Source organism: Rhinichthys klamathensis, unplaced genomic scaffold (assembly GCF_029890125.1).
Source record: "Rhinichthys klamathensis goyatoka isolate OS25496 unplaced genomic scaffold, OSU_Roscu_1.1 h1tg000329l_1, whole genome shotgun sequence".
Taxonomy (NCBI): Eukaryota; Metazoa; Chordata; class Actinopteri; order Cypriniformes; family Leuciscidae; genus Rhinichthys; species Rhinichthys klamathensis.
Window position 1 is genome coordinate 676164 of NW_026606844.1, and position 18552 is coordinate 694715.

The 18552-nt window shown below is 36.2% G+C and overlaps 1 protein-coding gene across 1 annotated transcript in view; it reads left to right on the top strand.

Annotated features, from left to right (window-relative positions):
* Positions 1-18552, top strand: part of frem2b (FRAS1 related extracellular matrix 2b) — an 83663-nt gene that overhangs the window by 32052 nt on the left and 33059 nt on the right. The window contains exons 3-4 of the mRNA XM_056272010.1: positions 10449-10595; positions 14333-14563. Coding sequence (XP_056127985.1) covers positions 10449-10595; positions 14333-14563 — 378 coding nt within the window. The remainder of the gene's footprint in view (positions 1-10448; positions 10596-14332; positions 14564-18552) is intronic.

An 18552-nucleotide genomic window follows, 5' to 3' on the forward strand; every position in this document is an offset into this window, starting at 1 on the left:
ATTTTCATGGCTGATAAAAATAAATTGTCAAAAATGAATCAAAACACTGAAACCTGATTTCAGTTGTTTTAAATGCTGCATCACAATATTATAATTTACAGTGTGAGAAATGGATATTCATTTTAAGATTTGCTAGATTACTTGTGTTACAGATTACATATTAGCATTTTTAAAGATTAACTTCTGTGTTAAGTGAGAGTTTGGTTATGGCAAATGTAATCTAAATGTAAAAATAGCCTAAGACATCTCTATTATAGGCTGATATTTATTTTGTGTGTCTCTATAATTGTGATTTTTTTTAATTTCATGGCCGATTTATCCATGTAAGTCAACTTTTACCTGTATCTGATTCTGAAGTATCTTCTCTTATTCGCAGTACATTTGATTGTCAGCTCTTCCTTTCAGCTGTGTTGCTATTCTGCTTTGCACAGCCTCTTAAGTGAAGATCTCTTAGAAATGGCACTCTAAATACCACTTTTCAATGAAAAGGTCACTGGCTGTCGAGAATGCATCAGCACGCCACTCCAGAACATGGTAGTGGCCTTTCGTGCTTGTGCAACGAGAAAGTTAAGGGCAATGTTCATTTTTAGGCACTCTTCGCGGCTCTGTGTATGTCACATCTGTCAGACTACTCAGGTATGATGCTCACTATGTCATATTTTGTTACTTCAAACCAGTGTTCATCTTTATGATAGTTTTCATTGCTGATTTGCTAGTTTTCTATCTGTCTTCTATTAATTGTATTTATTTATTTATTTATTTATTTTTGCTTCTTTTTTAGTATGAACCACAATGAAACTCTTACACATCCAGGGATGTTATCTTATACTTTTTTCTTTTATTGTATGTACGGCCACTAGGGTTTTAGACTTCAGTTTGGTCTCGAAACGAAAGTTGTTAGACATCAGACATGAATGGGCTAGAGTTGCAGGGCAGACAGGGAATAAACCAGGCTTATACTGAATTAACTCGGACTTTGTCAGACCTATTAAAAAGTTTTTCTTGGCCTTTGGAGTAAGACTGAAAAGGACATGTTGGGCATTTGCAAACCGTGATTAGAACACTTTGTTTAGAGGTTTTTGTGGTCTGCTTGAACACCAAATAGGCTCATTTAAAGTAAAGCCTCTGATTGCTGCTCTGTACTCAAAATGCATGTCTTTGCTGATAAGCAGTGAAATTGTTGCATTTAATTAACTGCGATGAAAGAACTGTGTATAAAAGCATAAATATGTGTTTTGACTGCAGACTGCATTAACAGATTAGTGCTAGTCAATAACACTAATGAAACATTTCATTGCATTACCAATTGACCTTTACATAAAGCAGTGTTGACCAGAGGAACATGTCTGTATACATTGTTTAAAGCAAATAATTTTTATTATTATTTATAATATTTTTTTTTTTTTTTTTTTTTATAAATATGGATTAATCTATGTGTCCATGGCAATACCGTCCAATGTGTTGGCTAGAGCTTGGTACGTTTTTGAAGGTTTCTTACGCTGCATTTTTTTAAATCAAAAGTACAGTAAAACAGTAATATTGTGAAATATTATTACAATTTAAAATAACTGTTTTCTATTTTAATATATTTTAAAATGGCAAATGGCAAAGCTGAATTTTCAGCATCATTACTCCAGTCTTCAGTGACATGATCGTTCAGAAATCATTCTAATATGCTGATTTGATGCTCAAGAAACATTTATTATTATCAATGATGAAAAAAAGTTTTGCTGCTTAATATTTTTGGGGAAACCGTTTTTTCCGGATTCTTTGATGAATAGATGTTTTTAGTTTTTTTTTTTTTTAGAAATTGAAATCTAATAGAAATTGTAACATGTCACTTTTTAAACAATTTAATGCATCTGAATTAAAGATTTTTAAAAAGAAATCTTACTGATTTTGAACAATAATGTTTTATTGTTCAAACAACCTTTTAAACAATATCTTGTGCTCATGTTTCCCCACTTGTGAAAAGCACTAACTTCCACCACCCAATTGATTTAAGGCAGTACCTCTAACCCAGTATGCTATGCACCATTATTTTTCATTTTTCATCTCCTACATGTAATGCAAAAGAATCTTGAATCAAATGTTTCTCCGTTTAATCACTCCCACAACACAGAATCTCCCTTTAACGACAACTTCAAAATCTTTGTGTTTTTGAAGTGTTCTGTGTTTTTATCTTCCCAAAATGTACTTACATCATATGCTGCTTTTCAGTAGCTATAAGTTGAGAAACATCCCCATAGCCAGTCTTTTTCCACTAACTCCCCATGTTACCTTTTTGACAGTTCGAAAATCAATTGTTTCAGGCAGTGCAAATTGGCATTCTCTCTCTGCTTGAATTTGCAGAAGAGATCCCTATTTTTGAGAAAAGATGTGGCAAGCCACTCAAAAAAAAGTTACAAGTGACTAATACTGTTCAAACATGTCCTTCCAAAAGAGGCAGCTCAGTTGGAAACTCTCCCAGAGGGGAGAATAGGCTCGCTACAAACAACCTGAGAGCTATTAGCATGAAGCTCGACACAGTCAGGGGGCCCAGCTTTTACTCGCCGTGTCCTTGCGCTGAAGCCATTCAGCAAACAGGCTGCCATTATTCTGCCTGATGAGCCAGCAAACACTGGGCATTGAGGGGTCAAGAAAAACCACAGTCCCTCTCTCATTGTCACGTCCCTCTCATCCTGAATCATTATATGCCTGTGTTGTTTTTTCCTTTCTGCTTCCAGTGTTTTCACTCTGGCCCTTTCGCCGCCTCCTCTTCAAGTCATTGAGGTTTTCAACAGTGAGGAGAAACGCACTACTGCTTTTTAAAGTTTGGTATATAATGCTCCTTTCACCCAGTTGACATGTTAGTCTAGACTTTGCCAAATTTGTCCACTTGAAATGACAGGCTACCATGCATGACTTACTGTAAGTAATAACATATCTTTTACTTTAGGGGAAAGTTGTCAGTGGAATTGCAGCTATTTAAATTGGGGTAGTAAACAAGATGCTAAATACCAATTCAGATTTAAAGGTATAGAAGTTAACTGAATTTTAAAGAAATTCATATAACTGTAATTTCTGAAGAAGATTTCTGTAATTTCTTATTTGTCTTACAGGCAGATAGATACAGATATTGATTTTCTTTACTATTTTCAAGTGTTTTTTCAGGTAAAAAATTCTTCAATAATACAAACATGTTGTGGTCGGTAAGATTTTTAAAAGTTTTTGAAAGAAGTCTGCTCACCAAGGCTGCATTTATTTGGTCATATACAGTAAAAACAGTAATATTGTGAAATTATTTTAGTTTAAAATTACTTTAACTTTTGAATATATTTTAAAATGTAATTTATTCCTGCGATGGCAAAGCAGAAATCATTCTAAAATGCTGATTTGAAACGTTTTTTTATTATTATTATCATTATTAAGAAATACTAGAAGGGAATGGCAACCTGCTAAAATGTCCATGATAAACAAGTGCATTTGGCATGCCAGCATCAGCTCACCCAGTATTTCTGAAACGTTTAATTAATCCCACCTCAGTAGAGATGTCCTTTTTGAGTGCTCAGTGGCTGTGCATAATTGCTACTTTCAATATTTAATCGTCAGTGACCTTTATGTGTGCACACTAGAGTTTTGCCATGCTAAAAGACTTTGTTGTTGCTTCCAGTGCCACCATGAATTCCTGATCTTAACATCACAACAAAGGTGGTAATTAAACCACTCAGTGGGTGGAGAGGACTTTCCTATGGATATAATAGCTGACAAGGACATAAATTAACAAGTCTCTCATCATGAAGCGCCTTTACTGACTGCCTGATAATTCCCTTGTTCTATTTCTGCTGCAGTTTTCCATTAGCCAATCAGTGGATCCACAGTGGCATTACAGCGAGTTATGAATACAATTATGTTCACTTTTCAAAGTCGCAGGGATTGGGAATGTATTTTTGCTATTAATTGCTATTTCTTTCCTTGCCATAGAAAAAGAAAAGGGTTGGATTGTCCTGGAGAGGTTATGTTATCTATCCTGAAACTGAAGAAAGCAGAGACTCTCACATTGACTCGCTCCATAGTTGTAGTTGGTCTTTTTTTAGGGGGAGGAGAGTTTACATTAGAACAGGCTCAATATTGTGGATTACACCTACTATCGCTTACTTGTATTCAAACACTTGCTTGATCCTCAAGAAACTGTTTCAGAGCAGGCCATTCAATCAAAAAGCAGTGAAAGAAAGCACTGTTAAATAATCTTGTGTCCATCCAGGTCTGCGCTCTAATCCTCTTTTTTTAATGAGCAGCGGTCAAGGATAAGACCCGACCTTGGTGCTTTGGAATGACATTCTGCCTTTAAAGGAGATCACAGAGAAGGGAGAGAGAACGTTTCTTCCACTTAGACTATAGTTTTGTATGAGGAGAACCTTTAAATAGCTTAGTTGAAATGGTGCATCAGCTACATGTTTTAAAGGAATAGTTCACTTCAAAATGAAAATTCTGTCATTATTTACTCACCCTCAAGTTGTTTCAAACCTGTATTAAATTATTTATTCTGCTAAACACAAAGGAAGATATTTTGAAGAATGTTGTAACCAAGCAGTTGATGGACCCCATTGACGTCCATCGTATTTTTTTTCCTACTATGGAAGTCAGTGGGGTCCATCAACTGTCTGGTTACAACATTCTTCAAAATATCTTCCTTTGTTTTCAGCAGAAGAAATAATTTAATACAGGTTTGAAACAATTTGAGGGCGAGTAAATAATGACAGAATTTTCATTTTGAAGTGAGCTAATGTTTAATGTATAAAGCTCGGTCTCAAATGGCGCTTTTCCACTGCTGGGACGGCTCAGTACGATTCGGTTCGGCCCGGTTCGGCTCGCTTCGCTTTTCCACTGCGTGGTAGCCTACGACTCGGCTCAGCACGGCACGGCTCGGTTCGCTTTAGCTCGGTTTGGTTTTCCACTGCAGTTAGTACCGCTTCAAAGTGGGTGGGATTATAGTCTGACCGTTATAGTTTATTTAATTAAAAATACAGTAAAACTGTAAAATTGTGAAATATTATTATGATTTAAAATAACTGTTTTCTATTTTCATATATCTTTTCAAATGTATTTTATTCCTGTGATGGCAAATCATTACTCCAGTCTCACATGATCCTTCAGAAATCATCAGACATTTGTTGTTCTTGTTCTTGTTCTTGTTCTTGTTCTTGTTCTTTTTGTTCTTCTTCTTCTTCTTAAAAAATAACTTTTTTAAATAATAAAATTGAAATCTAGTTTTGCATAAATACCTGAGAGAGGCACTGGTTTGTGCTTTTGGTTCAGAGTCTAGCATGGACTTGTGTGAATGAACTAGTGCTAATAGGATTAGACTCCAAATTACAGGATTTAGTTTTTGTGTGCCAGTGTTTTCCAGGCATATAGAGTGACCTTCATACAATCCCCCTGCCCAGTGAGATAGCAGAGTGCATGCACAGCGAAGACCACAATACGAATGCGGTGTGCTAAACGAAAGAAATGCCTATTGCACTTTAAAATGTTCAAAGAATGTTAAAACACCTTGCAGCACCACCAACATCTCCGGAAAGCTGAGAGGTTTGAGACAACTGCAGACAGGCTTTATGGGTGAGAAGCTTTCACTGACAGGTTTGGTGGAAGGCCATATCATTTTATTGACAACGTGAAGTCCCCGTCTTGAACTGTCACAGGATTTGGTGCTCTTAGAAGCTTCTACATCCTCTTAGCTTGTCCTTTTTCCATTTGGAAAAGTGCATAGTGAAAGGCATTTTGCAATGAAAAGACAAGCAAGGTATTTTCTGGCACTTCTCAGAGTCCTCTGTCGGTATGTGTGTATGGGGGGTTGGGTTGGCAGGGGACTTAAGCCGATGTGTGAGGGAACTGACCTCAGCAGTGATTGCAAGTGAAGTCACTAGAGCATGGTTCAACTCCCAAGGTTCAGTTTGACCTTTAGGCGCTAACACACTTTATTTCTCACTCCCAGTCTCCTTGAGACACACGTAAATGAGCTGCGCTGACTTCAGTGAATTCCAGGCAGCTCCTCCTCTCAAGAGTGCGTGGGAATCCTGCTTTTGTGACCCAGGAAGTGAGCTTCAGAATGTATGATACTGATTCAGAATAATGATGCTGAAAATGCAGTTTTGCATCACAGGAATAAATTACATTTTTGAAATTGAAATATAATTAAATATAATTATAACAGATTACAAATCTGATAAAATCTTCTTTAAAAACCTTAAAAAATCGTATCAACCCCTTTGAGAAGCTTTTTGTAATCACGTTAAAATAGTAAAGAAAGCTAAAAGTAGTGAAAAAAACATTAACCTCATGTTTGTAAAAAAAAACAAAAAAAAAAACTGGAATATTGGGTCCTAATTTATTTTTGTATCCAATAACTATAGATGCAGACTTTCAATTTTGCTCCAAGCTGGTCTTTTATTTAGGCACTGAGATGTCAGTGTTTAGCAGTGATGCCTAACAGGCGGGTTTGTCTGATGGAGGGAGAATGATGGTGGGCACCGTGGGCCCCTCGGTCGCTCTCTCAGTGACCAAATAAGGGTAGTCTGCAGACTCAGTGCTTATGGAGGAGACAGGGGGCACAGAGTTGGCACAGCTCAGGCTGAGCGGAGCCTCCGGTCTCATTCTTAACAGATCTGTACCATCAAAAGCCGATGTCATGCTTAATATCGTGTGGTGAGAGACAGGACATGCTATGTTAGGACTGTAGTGACTACTAAATCTATATTAGCTCTGCCCAGAGCATTAATCAGTGACATCATCATTTTTGTAATGTATTAAATGATGGGCTGGTTCGTGAAATGGAAATTCACCCTATGCATCTGATTGATCTTCCATACATAAGTTTCTTTCTTTTTTTACATTTAGACTTAGTGATTTTTAAATAAAATATTGTAACTCGATCTTCCAGTGAATTAACAGACTTCTTTCTGGTGACATATGCCAGACTTCTCCAATAACTTTGTCCACTTTAAACTTTTTTGACTGCTGGCTCACATTCAGATCTGCTTCCTTCCAACCAAGTCTCCTACATTTTTTTTTCGATAATCCGTTTCACGTGCATGTACATCACAATACGAAAGAATCCACTATAATCAGGTTGATTTTTGACTTGAATAAAACCATTAGATCATTTATTTTATTTGTATTCCCCAAAATATGCTGAATAACAGGTAAAAAGATTCAATGTCAGTACGTATTGCCCATGTGTTTTTTAAGAGGTGATGTAGAATGTGCTTGCTTACAAAATTATGTTTTACAATACAAATAATTAATTACATGAATTGTTTGGTTTTCGTAACATATTGCTTGCAGCAAGCAGCATATCATCAAAGAAATGAGAAAACTACATTATTGAAGTTGTTTTTCAAAGCATTGTCTTTTCAAAGGGGGCTCTGAAAATGCACTCGACCATGACCTAGAAAGCGGGACCTTGAGAAAACATCGCTGTTAACGAAACCCCTGCTCAGCAATCTTAACCTACAGTTATAGATTAACTGTGAGGTTTTCCTTGAACTCTTTGAAGTCGGTTTATCCAGCTGAAACACAACCTCACCTCAGACACCTGAACTGTGGGCCGGATCTAGAACAATGCTAGACCTATCATATGTTAGTTAAACATGACTTATCATATTGCATTTAAAATAATGTGCATATATGCGCATTAAAATCAAAGCTTGATATGGTCTTTCTGTGGGAAACACATGTGGAAGTCTGTTGTACGGGTTGCCTCTGGAAAATGCTCTTTGAAGGGTTCTTGCAGATAAGGTCAAGTGAATGAACTTGTTGAATTTCCTTGTTTTACCAGAAACTATTGAATGTTTAACTGAATAAACTTCCTATAGCACATGAATTTGCTATTTGATCTCACCCACACACAAAATAAACTCTTATACAGAGGTCATTTTGTGCAACCGAAGGTCTCTTTGATTTCTCAGTTTTTGCACTGAGGAGAATTAGAATCGTTTAGAGTTGTTACTTTGACATAGTTACTGTATGTTGTTTTTAGGTGCCAGATCTCTAGAAACAGAATGAAATTTCACCTCACATCTTTCCTCAAAAGTAAAGTGGATCCTGTTTATTCGCTGTCACAGAGAGCAGGCTTTGTTGAAGTCCAAAAATCTTTGTATTCTGCGAATCTCGAATTCTCTTTCATCAAAAGCGTGTTGACACAGCCAATTATTCAGCAAAATGTCGGAGTTTGAAGATGAGGCAGGTACTTCAGCTCAGATCTGAATCTTCTGTCATTGTTGGTTAATTTCTTTACTCTGACAGGGCTTCATCTTGCAGTTTGAAGACGCTTTCTTCGCTTGTTACGTTTCATAAAAGCAGCTCTCACAAATCCTTCAAATGAAACCGAATCATTGGAAAAGTGTCTTCTAGTTGTTGATCCATATTTGTCAAGGTTAGTATTTGAATAATCAGAGGTGACACACTTTTATAGGGTGTGTCTGTGCTGTAGTGGTTTAACATTGTGAATCTTCCTCATTGACCATGCTAGATATTTGGATTGATGGGATTTTTTTGAGAATTGTAAAAATACATGAAAAGCTCTTAACAGGTGCTACTAGCAAGCTTTACACACATGCACATTTACGTAAACTATAAAACATCCAGACTTGTGTGTCTCGCCCCTTTGCATGAAAGGAAAACGGAGATAGTTGGACGTGACGGGTTTTCAGAGCGTGACAACTGGACAGAGGAGGAAGGAGAGGAGGAGTGTGCGGGGTGGGTACGGCCTGTGTAGTGTTGCCAAAAGCAAAGAAACCACAGTCCACTGATAGTACAAAGAAGCCAGAACAGAACAGACCTATGGATTGAAGTCTCTCTCTCTCTCTCTCTCTCTCTCTCTCTCTCTCTCTCTCTCTCTCTCTCTCTCTCTCTCTCTCTCTCTCTCTCTCTCTCTCTCTCTCTCTCTCTCTCTCTCTCTCTCTCTCTCTCTCTCCTTGCTCACTTCCTCTCTTTCTCTTATTCTCTCTTTGCATGCCAGACTGGACTGGACAAACGATCCCAAATGCTGATTGGATGGGTCTGTCAGACAGATCAATCTTTCTCTTTGTTATATGAATAATGTTTTTTTGTGTGCAGTGTGTGTGTAGGACTCACAATTTTCCATTTCCTCTTGAAACAGGACATTAGGTGGTACTTATCAGGGTTTGTCCTTTTATTAAATAACTTTTGGTATATTTCACAATGGTAATTTTGGTGTCCTTCTACGGTGTTTTTCTTATGAGGTCTCTTATAGTTGTTAGACTATTATGTAACATAAAATTAACTTAGTATGAAAAATGTCTAGTTTTAAATGCATCAAATCTATTCCCCCCTTTAAAAAAGTAATTTTGGCCATAATCTGTTGATTTGACATTAAATCTATTCATTATTTTTAATTGATAATTATTGTTTATCAGGTTTAACTTTTAATGTAAACAATATTTAATCACTGTTTTAAAACGTAATTATTACAATTTTAATTAAACACATAATAATAATATTTATGTAAAAATTTTGTTATTTTGTATAGCTGTGTCCCAAATTGTGTGCACAAAATGGTTATGAAAACTTACAGACAAGAACAAACAGCCACAAAATTCAATGTTTTACATTTTATTAAACCATATTGTTTAATACAAATTTATATAATTCTATCTGAATTATGAATATTTAATTTAACATAGATTGACTAGACAAATATTGTATATATATATATATATATTATATGTAGTTATTTTCTAAAATATTTGTGTCCTACATTTTGTGCACAAAATGGTAACCAAAGCTTACAGACAAGGTAAAAAAAACCACAAAAATCAAATTTTTATTAAACCACATATTTATTTAATGTATTTACATAATTCTATCTGAATTATGCATATTTAAATTAATATAGATGGACTAGACATATTACATTTTTCCATTATTTGCATTCCTACATTTGTGTGTGTTTGATGTCTGTGTGAGTGGCTGTCTTTGTGTGCAGATTGTAACTGGTAGGGATGGCCTCCAGGAGTGAGCTCTCACTTTGAATCGCACTTCAAACGCTGACGATAAAACAGACTAACACAGATAGAAAACAGACAAACCTTTTTTTTATTTTAATTAGAAACGAAGCAATTAAACCTGCACTTTCCCTCACCGCTGCATCAGAGATTTTGACTGATATCACACTGTTCTTGTTGAGATGAATAAGGTATCCTTTATGAATTCGAGAATTCAGCTCCATTAAACCTCAGTGGGCCATATTAAAGCTGTTACTTCAAAGAGAAAGCCTTTGCATGCTTCTAACAAAGATGTATAGAGTTGAGTCTAACTTTTGTACGTTTGTACATGGATTGATACAATCAGTGCACAGCAAACAATTCATACCCTGCGAGATTGATCCTTTCCAAATCATTTTTGATACTAATCTTTAGCTGATTTATGTTTCTTCTATTTTTCTGTAGGGGGCAACAAGCTGAAGAACCAACATTTCCGGCTTAATTGGGCATGGATATCCTTGGAGAAAGAGTACTACCAGGTTGATGAAGAGGCTAAGTTTCTGGAGGTGGTCTTGAGACGTAGAGGTTACCTTGGCGAGACCTCATTTGTTAGTAAGTGATGTTAAGAGAGTACTTAATTTCCCATCATGCACTACTGATAAGATTTTATGAAGAAAAAAGCCTTTTTGTTGTGTGAAATAACCGTGACCTCTAATTTGCTGATAGGAGTCTCTTTATAATATCACTATTTTGGTTTCTTTGAACCTCTGTAGATGTTGCTCCTCATGTCATCAGATTTGGTTACTTGATTTGCATCAAGGCATAGCTACGCTTCCGCCCACATACACAATGATAATACTAGTTTTTCTGACATTGTTTTAAGTCAGAAACCCTCCCACACATCTCTTCATTGCTGGTCCCCTAAGGGCAAAGTTGAGTTTCCATAATCAGCAGGAAAAAATCATTAAATCCCTATAAACAGGAACCTCACATGGGAAAGGTCAAAGATCAAAGTTTAGTTGTTGGATTACCATAACTGCAAAAAGCAGTTAATTAATGGGAGGAGGCCACATAGAGATGCATTTTTGTTGTATTGGTGAGGATATTCTCAATTGATATTAACATTTGCTATGTTATGCAAAAAAATAATGGACTACAGCTTTACATTATTAAACTATAAAATAATGTAAACTATAATTAAACTATAAAAAAAAAATACTATACTATATTAAACCGTAAAACATCAAGTATTTATTGACTTGGTGCATAGCATGCGATAAGTGTTACATTCAGCTTTGTTTTGGGGTCATGATCACCCTGTTAGGGTTTATTTTGTATTAATTTACCAGCTGACTGTACATTCAGTACAAGTGGTCGCCAAGGCCGATATATCTGCCAATATTTGGCATTTTTTAATTATCTCCATCGGCCGATAAGTTTTTCTGTTTGGCAGATGTACCTTTATTTCAGTAACCTTGCAGACTTACTGTAGTCAAATCAGCGGTAAGATCTTATGATGTGTTCATTTGTAGACTGCATAAAAACGTGTTACTCTGTGCCAGACGGTCCGTCCAATGCGAAATGCAGACAGGAGATTTCAGGAGATTGGAGACAAACGATCGACAAACTTTAAACCCTATAGATTTCAAACTTTGCTGCACTAATTTTCAAATCATTACTATTCATTACTGTTCAAAAATTTGGGGTCAGTAAGATTTTACTTTTTTTGAAAGAAGATTCACCAAGGACACATTAAATTGATCAAATCATTCAACGTTGATAATAATAAGTAATGTTTTTTGAGCACCAAATCAGTGTATTAGAATGATTTCTGAAGGATCATGTGACACTGAAGACTGAAAATTCAGCTTTGCCATTACAGGAATAAATTATGTTTTCAAATATATTCGATTGGAAAATAGTTATTTTAAATTAGGAATATTTTAAAGTATATACAGTTTTTTTTTTGTTGGTATAATAAATGCACCCTTGGTGAACATAAGTAACTGCATTCAAAAGCATAAAAAAATTATATTTACCCAAACCTTTGAACAATAATATGGTTGTCAGAATTTATGAATTTTTGAAGAACAGAAAAAATGTCATGATTTTGTGAAAGATTGAGCTTGTGTGGGAATCAGGGAAAGAAATGAACCAAAATTCCATAGAAGCATCACAGCACAAATTTTCCATAGTATTATATTTCCCCCGGTATTATATGTTATCTTTGATATATTTCATAGTATTTTATTCTGAGTCTAGAATAGGATCTAGTTTTGAATTGGTTGAATTATTTGGACACATTTTTTTAAAATGCTTTGGAGAAATCGCTCTTAATAATGTAAAAAAAAAAAAAAAAAACCTGAAAGTCTGTTCCAAAGGGCAAATGTTACTCCTTAATAGAAAACGTCAGATTCTGAAATTAATGTTTATCAGATTTTAATCTAAATCTGTCCCTGTAGCCCAACTGGTAGAGCATGGCGCTAGCAACACCAAGGTCATGGGTCAAGGTCACAATACAGATTGTTTCAAATCAGTTTTACAATGATAAACGAGTAAATAATGATCAGTGATGCAAACATAATTCAATTCTGCTGTAAAGCAGCTCTAAAAAGAAAAAAAAGTGTCATTGTTCAGCTGGTCAGTTCAGTGTTGATTCAGTTATGTTCAATAACTCAACTGTGTAAAGTTAATTTCAAGTTCAACTCAGCTATAAAGCAGCTCTGCAGACAACAGTGATGTCATCGTCCAGCTAAGTTCAGTTCTCATCCCAACAGTCAGTGTCAGTGCAGTCAAATTAATAATACTGCTGAATATTAAGAGTCCCCAACTATCAAGGTCGCCGTCAGAAGTGGCGGCGACAAGGAACCCAAACTCCATCAGGTGACAGAAATGGAGTGTTCACCTCTCTGGCCAAAACAAAACTGGCATGGAAAAGACTGTAAAAACAAGGGTTAGACCTCTGCATGAGACTTGCAGGATCACACTGACAGACCTCCACAGGTTCTCATCACACAGATGAATATTCCATCCACATGCTGAGCTTGACCACCATTCCAGAACTCACCTCGGTTCCGGTCCAGGGCCTCTCGGTGAGACGGGCTGCTGTCCTGCTGTTCGTCTGCCACTCGCTGGGCCTGGATCACAGACCTTCCTTTACTGAAGCGAGGAGATGAGGAAGTCTTTGAAATTATGATTTTTATATTATTATTTAGATTTTTCACTCCCTCAGTTTCTCTTCAAGAGCTGATGTTCTATGAATAATTGCATTTTATGTGGCACATGCGCAGGCAGGACATGACAGGACCCCTCTTTTTTATGTGATGTACCTTAATATCAAAGCGCTTCTTTCTAAGTTTGCTTCAAAGTAGTCTTTCTTCTTTCGGCAGCTCAATTTCTCCTCCTTTGCCAAAGCTCATCATTATGCGTCCATCGTAACCCTTCTAGTCTGGCCTTTCCCCTGGCATTTTCCCCCAGAAATTCTTCATCTTTCTTTTTTTTTATTTGTGGGTTATATTAATATCTTATTTTGTTGGTGACCAATTTCTGTGTTGAAAAGTTAGTGTTCTCCTTGCTCACTAGCTGACAATGCCCACCTGACACACCTGCTGTGAAGCTCCTGGCATTGTAAAACCCTTTTCAACCCAAGTGGACAGAAATCCACCAGCGGGACTATGAGTATCTGATCTTCTGAAGGATGTTGATGGACTAGCCTTCTGAGTCTTAATCTTATTCTCTTTCCAATGAACGACACACCGCTCTCTTTGAAGCTTTTTATTACCGAATGGTTGCGTCACACATGCTGCAACTTCTCTACATTGAGCTGTTAACAAAGCTCTGCTGTGATTTAAAGAAACACAGAAGATGTGATACAAACAGGAGATTTTGCCAATCCCTTGGAGCAGTCTGTCAAAATGACACTAACAACGTTTTTGTCAAAAGTACATTCGTAAAACATTATGTTCTTAGTACCCCAAAGCACTGGAAAAGACTGTATTTATTTGTTTGTTTGTATAGTTCCAGAAAGAATATTTCAGCAAAATTACAGAAACAAAAATAAATAAATAATAATAATAAAAAAATATTGTACATAAAAGTCTTAAAAAGACTTTTTTTTTTTTTTTTTGCAGACATCAAATAATACATATAAATAAATTAGTAAATAAAATAATTAACAAATACAAATAAATAAAATGAATATAAATCCTGAACATACTATTTAACATTTTCGAACTCTGTTTACCTTAAATCTAGCGCTTAACCTACCTACCATTTGATCTACTAATGTTAGAAAATACTAAATGCTTTATATGTTTGATTTAAAGTTGATTTACTCTTACATTCTTAAGGTATCGGCACCAAAGATGGTACGGCTGAAAAGGACAAAGATTTTCGAGGAAAAGCCCAGAAACAAGTCCAGTTTAACCCAGGTCAGACCACTGCTACTTGGAAGGTGCGCATCTTGTCGGACAGCCTGTACGAGCAGTCCGAGACCTTCCAGATTGTCCTGTCAGAGCCTGTCATGGGAGCACTGGAGTTCCCAGAGGCAGCAACGGTGGAAATCGTTGACCCCGGAGATGGTGAGCTCACAAAACAAAAACAAAGAAACATGGGTTCCAGCCAGGTGCTGAGAATGGTTTAAGGTAGCAGCAAAGATCAGTATGGGGGTTCAAAAGCCAGACTTTTTCAAACAAATTTCAACTTAAAACAAACTATCTCAAACTTCAGCCAGTCATTAGAAATAGATTTAACATGAACTATGTTTGGGCTTACGGGTTATGTGTTTAGTCTGTTACTCAGTCTTAGATATTCAATTTCAGGACATTTCAACTGTTCAAAAGTTTGGGAATGGTAAGATTTTTAAGTTTCTTATGCTCACCACGGCTGTATGTACGTATATATATATATATATATATATATATATATATATGCTGTATATATTGCTATATACTGTATATATTTAATCAAAAATACTGTAAAAAACATTATTGTCTGCCCTCAGTGTCACATGATCCTTGCTAAATCATTCTAATACATTGAATTGATGCTCAACAAACATTTCTTATTATTATCCATGATGAAAACATTTGTGCTGCTTTGTTTTGGTTTAAAGTGTGATATTTTTTTTCTGGATTCTTAGAAAGTTCTAAAGAACAGCATTTATTTGAAATATATTTTATTGGAACAATGTAAAAGTCTTTATTTTTGTTCAATTTAATCATACATTCTTGCTGAATAAAATAAATTATTTCTTTACAAAATCTTACCCCAAAATAATGTGTCATTAAAATCAGGCAAATATCTGAACTGGCAAATCAAATGACAACATTAGCGTCAACACAAAATGTCATTCGCAACCTATTTTACTGCTGTAAGATTAATTATTGCTGAGTGAAATTTAAATCAAAATGTTGCCCAGGACTGATTTTATCAATTAGAAACTATTTGGATGTTTTTTTTTTAGGAAAGGCTACGAAGACGCTTTATTTTTTGGGGTGGAATCACCCACAACAATGAAATAATCATAAATGTGTAATGAGACAGTAAACAGGGTCCGTTTATGAAACTTTAATAGTACATTAAATGAATGAAATGAGAAATATTACATTTTAGATTGAATTTGCTGAGTGAGTGTTACTTGAAGGCAATACAATAATTTGTGTATAAGACAAACAATCCAACCAAGCAAAGGGTAAGAGAAAAAATATGGAGAAGGAGTGTCGGTGGGGGCAGACATCACAGTGGTCACCCTTCTGTGCATTGTAATCATAGCATAATATCTCCAGAACATCTGAATAATATCCTGGTTCCTCCTCTTCAAAACAGAGCAGCCAAGCCTTTGATGGCAGGATCTACGGCTGATATAGCAGGAACAAGTCCCTTTGTTCTCTTATCTGACTGAATGAGCGTTCTCCATAGATCTTACACTTACACTGCTGTTCTTAAGATGGCGAATTTCACGCCTGATGTCCCTAAAATATCTTGTGCTCTTTACTGCTATTACACTTACAAAATAACCATAGTATTATGTTTTCTTTTGACATGTTACCATGGCTGTTGTGGAGATTGTATCATACTGCATAGTTTGATGGTAGGAAGTCATAGAGAATATGATTTTAACAGTATTTAAGTATTTTACTCGTACTGAATGTAGGCTCAAGGATACGCAAGTCCTCAAAAGCTAAGAGACATGCCAGTGAAAAACAAGAAACAGATGATTTGTGAGGAGAGCAAACTTATTTTCTAAAGTCGAAATAAAATGGAACACCTCAATATTGCAATAAATCAAGGTCGACACAACAGCCTTAAGTGCTAAAAAATCCTTCAAAAAGGTCTTTTCAATGTAACAAATAAATAAAACAATGTTAAGTAAAAGTAAATAGTCAAAGCCTCATCACCGGCTGGAACCACGTCCTCATCTCATATATGAAACACCTGAGGTTCACAATAGGCTTTATGCCGAGCGTCATGTGACCAAACTGGAAAACGGGTCTCATTGCATCCGCTTGTCAGAGAAAGTGTTAACGGCCGTAAGAACTACGATATCTATGGATTTTTAAGGTAATCAGCTAACCTACTAAGTTCACTTTGTTATTGGTATTTTTTGCTATTTAAATATCTAAACGTTAGTGTGAAGAAGAAAAATAAAAAAACTTATTTTTGTTATGCTCATTTTTGCTTGCTCCTTTTAAGTTATCTTGAGTAAAACCGCAAAAAAATTTCATGAAGCACATACAAAAGGCCTGAATCGGAAGCGATGTGATCTGTTTTCCGTCTTGGTCACGTGACACTCGGCATAAAGCCTATTACCTGCTAATGCACTCACATTCACGTAATGTAGCCTTTTTGACAAGTTTGGGTGAGTAAGGGCAAAACACACGATATATAGTACCTTCATTGCCCTGTAGATGGCAATATCGTTTCTTTTGTAGTAGAAATAAACTGCTGCAGAAAAAGTTATATGCCATGCAAAATGAGGAATTGCATCCCTCATTACAAATGAATTACACAAATGTATACAGTATATAGAAACTGTGCACCAGCAAACACTCATTTTTAAGTCACATTCATCAAAGATCAAGATTCCGATCTTTTCGATTTTTAGTTCAGTGTTTAAAGGCACACTATGCAAGAATTGTACCTTAATATAACAGCTTCAAAGTAATTTCGGTGGTAAACAAACTCACAGTAGGGCGAATCATCCTGGTAGTAAAGCTTGGGGGGACGCCGCTGGAAAAAACAGCAATGCAAGTTTGAGAGGAGCGCCCCCGACAAATCTCGCGAGAATCACAACATGCTTTACGGCAACGACGTCACACACATCAACAACAACATATGAAGCAAGAAGACACTTGCGCGCATTTCAGACGTGATACTCGACGATGGAAAAAGCGAAGAAAACGCGGTCGGAAGAGACTAGGAAAAGGAAAAGAGAATGAGCCTCTCTGCTCAACCCGTAAATAAATGCATCAATCCGCAAGTTTTGTTTGAGTTCTTTAATGGTCTAGTGGTACATCTTTTGCCAAGCGTGTCAGAGGTTACAGGTTCTACGTTTTTTCTCTCTCATCAAAACTGAATATGTTCATCAGTGGTTACAGTCTATATCAAGCAGGGACACGTTTTTGTTCATTTTATTTTGTGATTTCACCGTAATGAATAGAGAGTCTCCGCAACTGCGATAGATTGTAGAGCGCGTCCGAGTGAAGACTGCACGCCACAGAGAGAGAACACTGTATCCATGACACTGATAGCAGCGGACACGAGCGCTCAACTTGAGTTCAAAAACACATTTTAGCGCTAGATCTCTTATTTAATGCAAAAAATGCACACTATGCAAGATTTGTACCTTAATATAACAGCTTCAAAGGGGTGTCAGGCCGTGAGTGCAGAGACCAGTCTATGGCAGAGACGCTCTGCGTGAGTGGCATTTACGACAGTAACGTTAAATACAAGTACTCCACATCGACTCTAGGGGTCGCTGTTTGACAAAAACGGAATTCCTGCAGTGCGCCTTTAATTGAGAGGTTAACATTACATAGTCAAGTTGAGCTGGAATGGAGAGATTGATGGAGCAGGGTAGGCTACATAACACTCATTTGACATTTATAAATTACAGTGATAAGCCTATGTTATTCCCTTGCAGAAGGACATAAAAGCAACTTAATGCCACAGTCTGAAAGGTTAAATCTCATTTAATTATCTTCTGCCTCTATAAGTGCAAAGAAAGCTTCAGATTTGAACAAAGCATATAATCAAGTTTTTAATTTCGTTTTCTGAAAGAAACCCCAGTTAGTGTCCTTAGAGAGCTGCTCAGCCATATATTGTCCCAATACTCACTTAAAGTCAAGTCTTATACGGATAAAGGGGTTTCATTTCATTGAAATGGTGACCGTGAAGTTGCCAAATGTTTTTTAACCTATGAATACATGGAGCTTAACAACACCCCATAGTATTAACATGCTATCTTTTGTGTTTTCTTCGATGCTACTCCTATTCCTGTTATTTTTTTTTTATCCATTCCCAACTCTTCTGATAAGAGTTGTTATTTGTATCTCTCCCACTACAATTA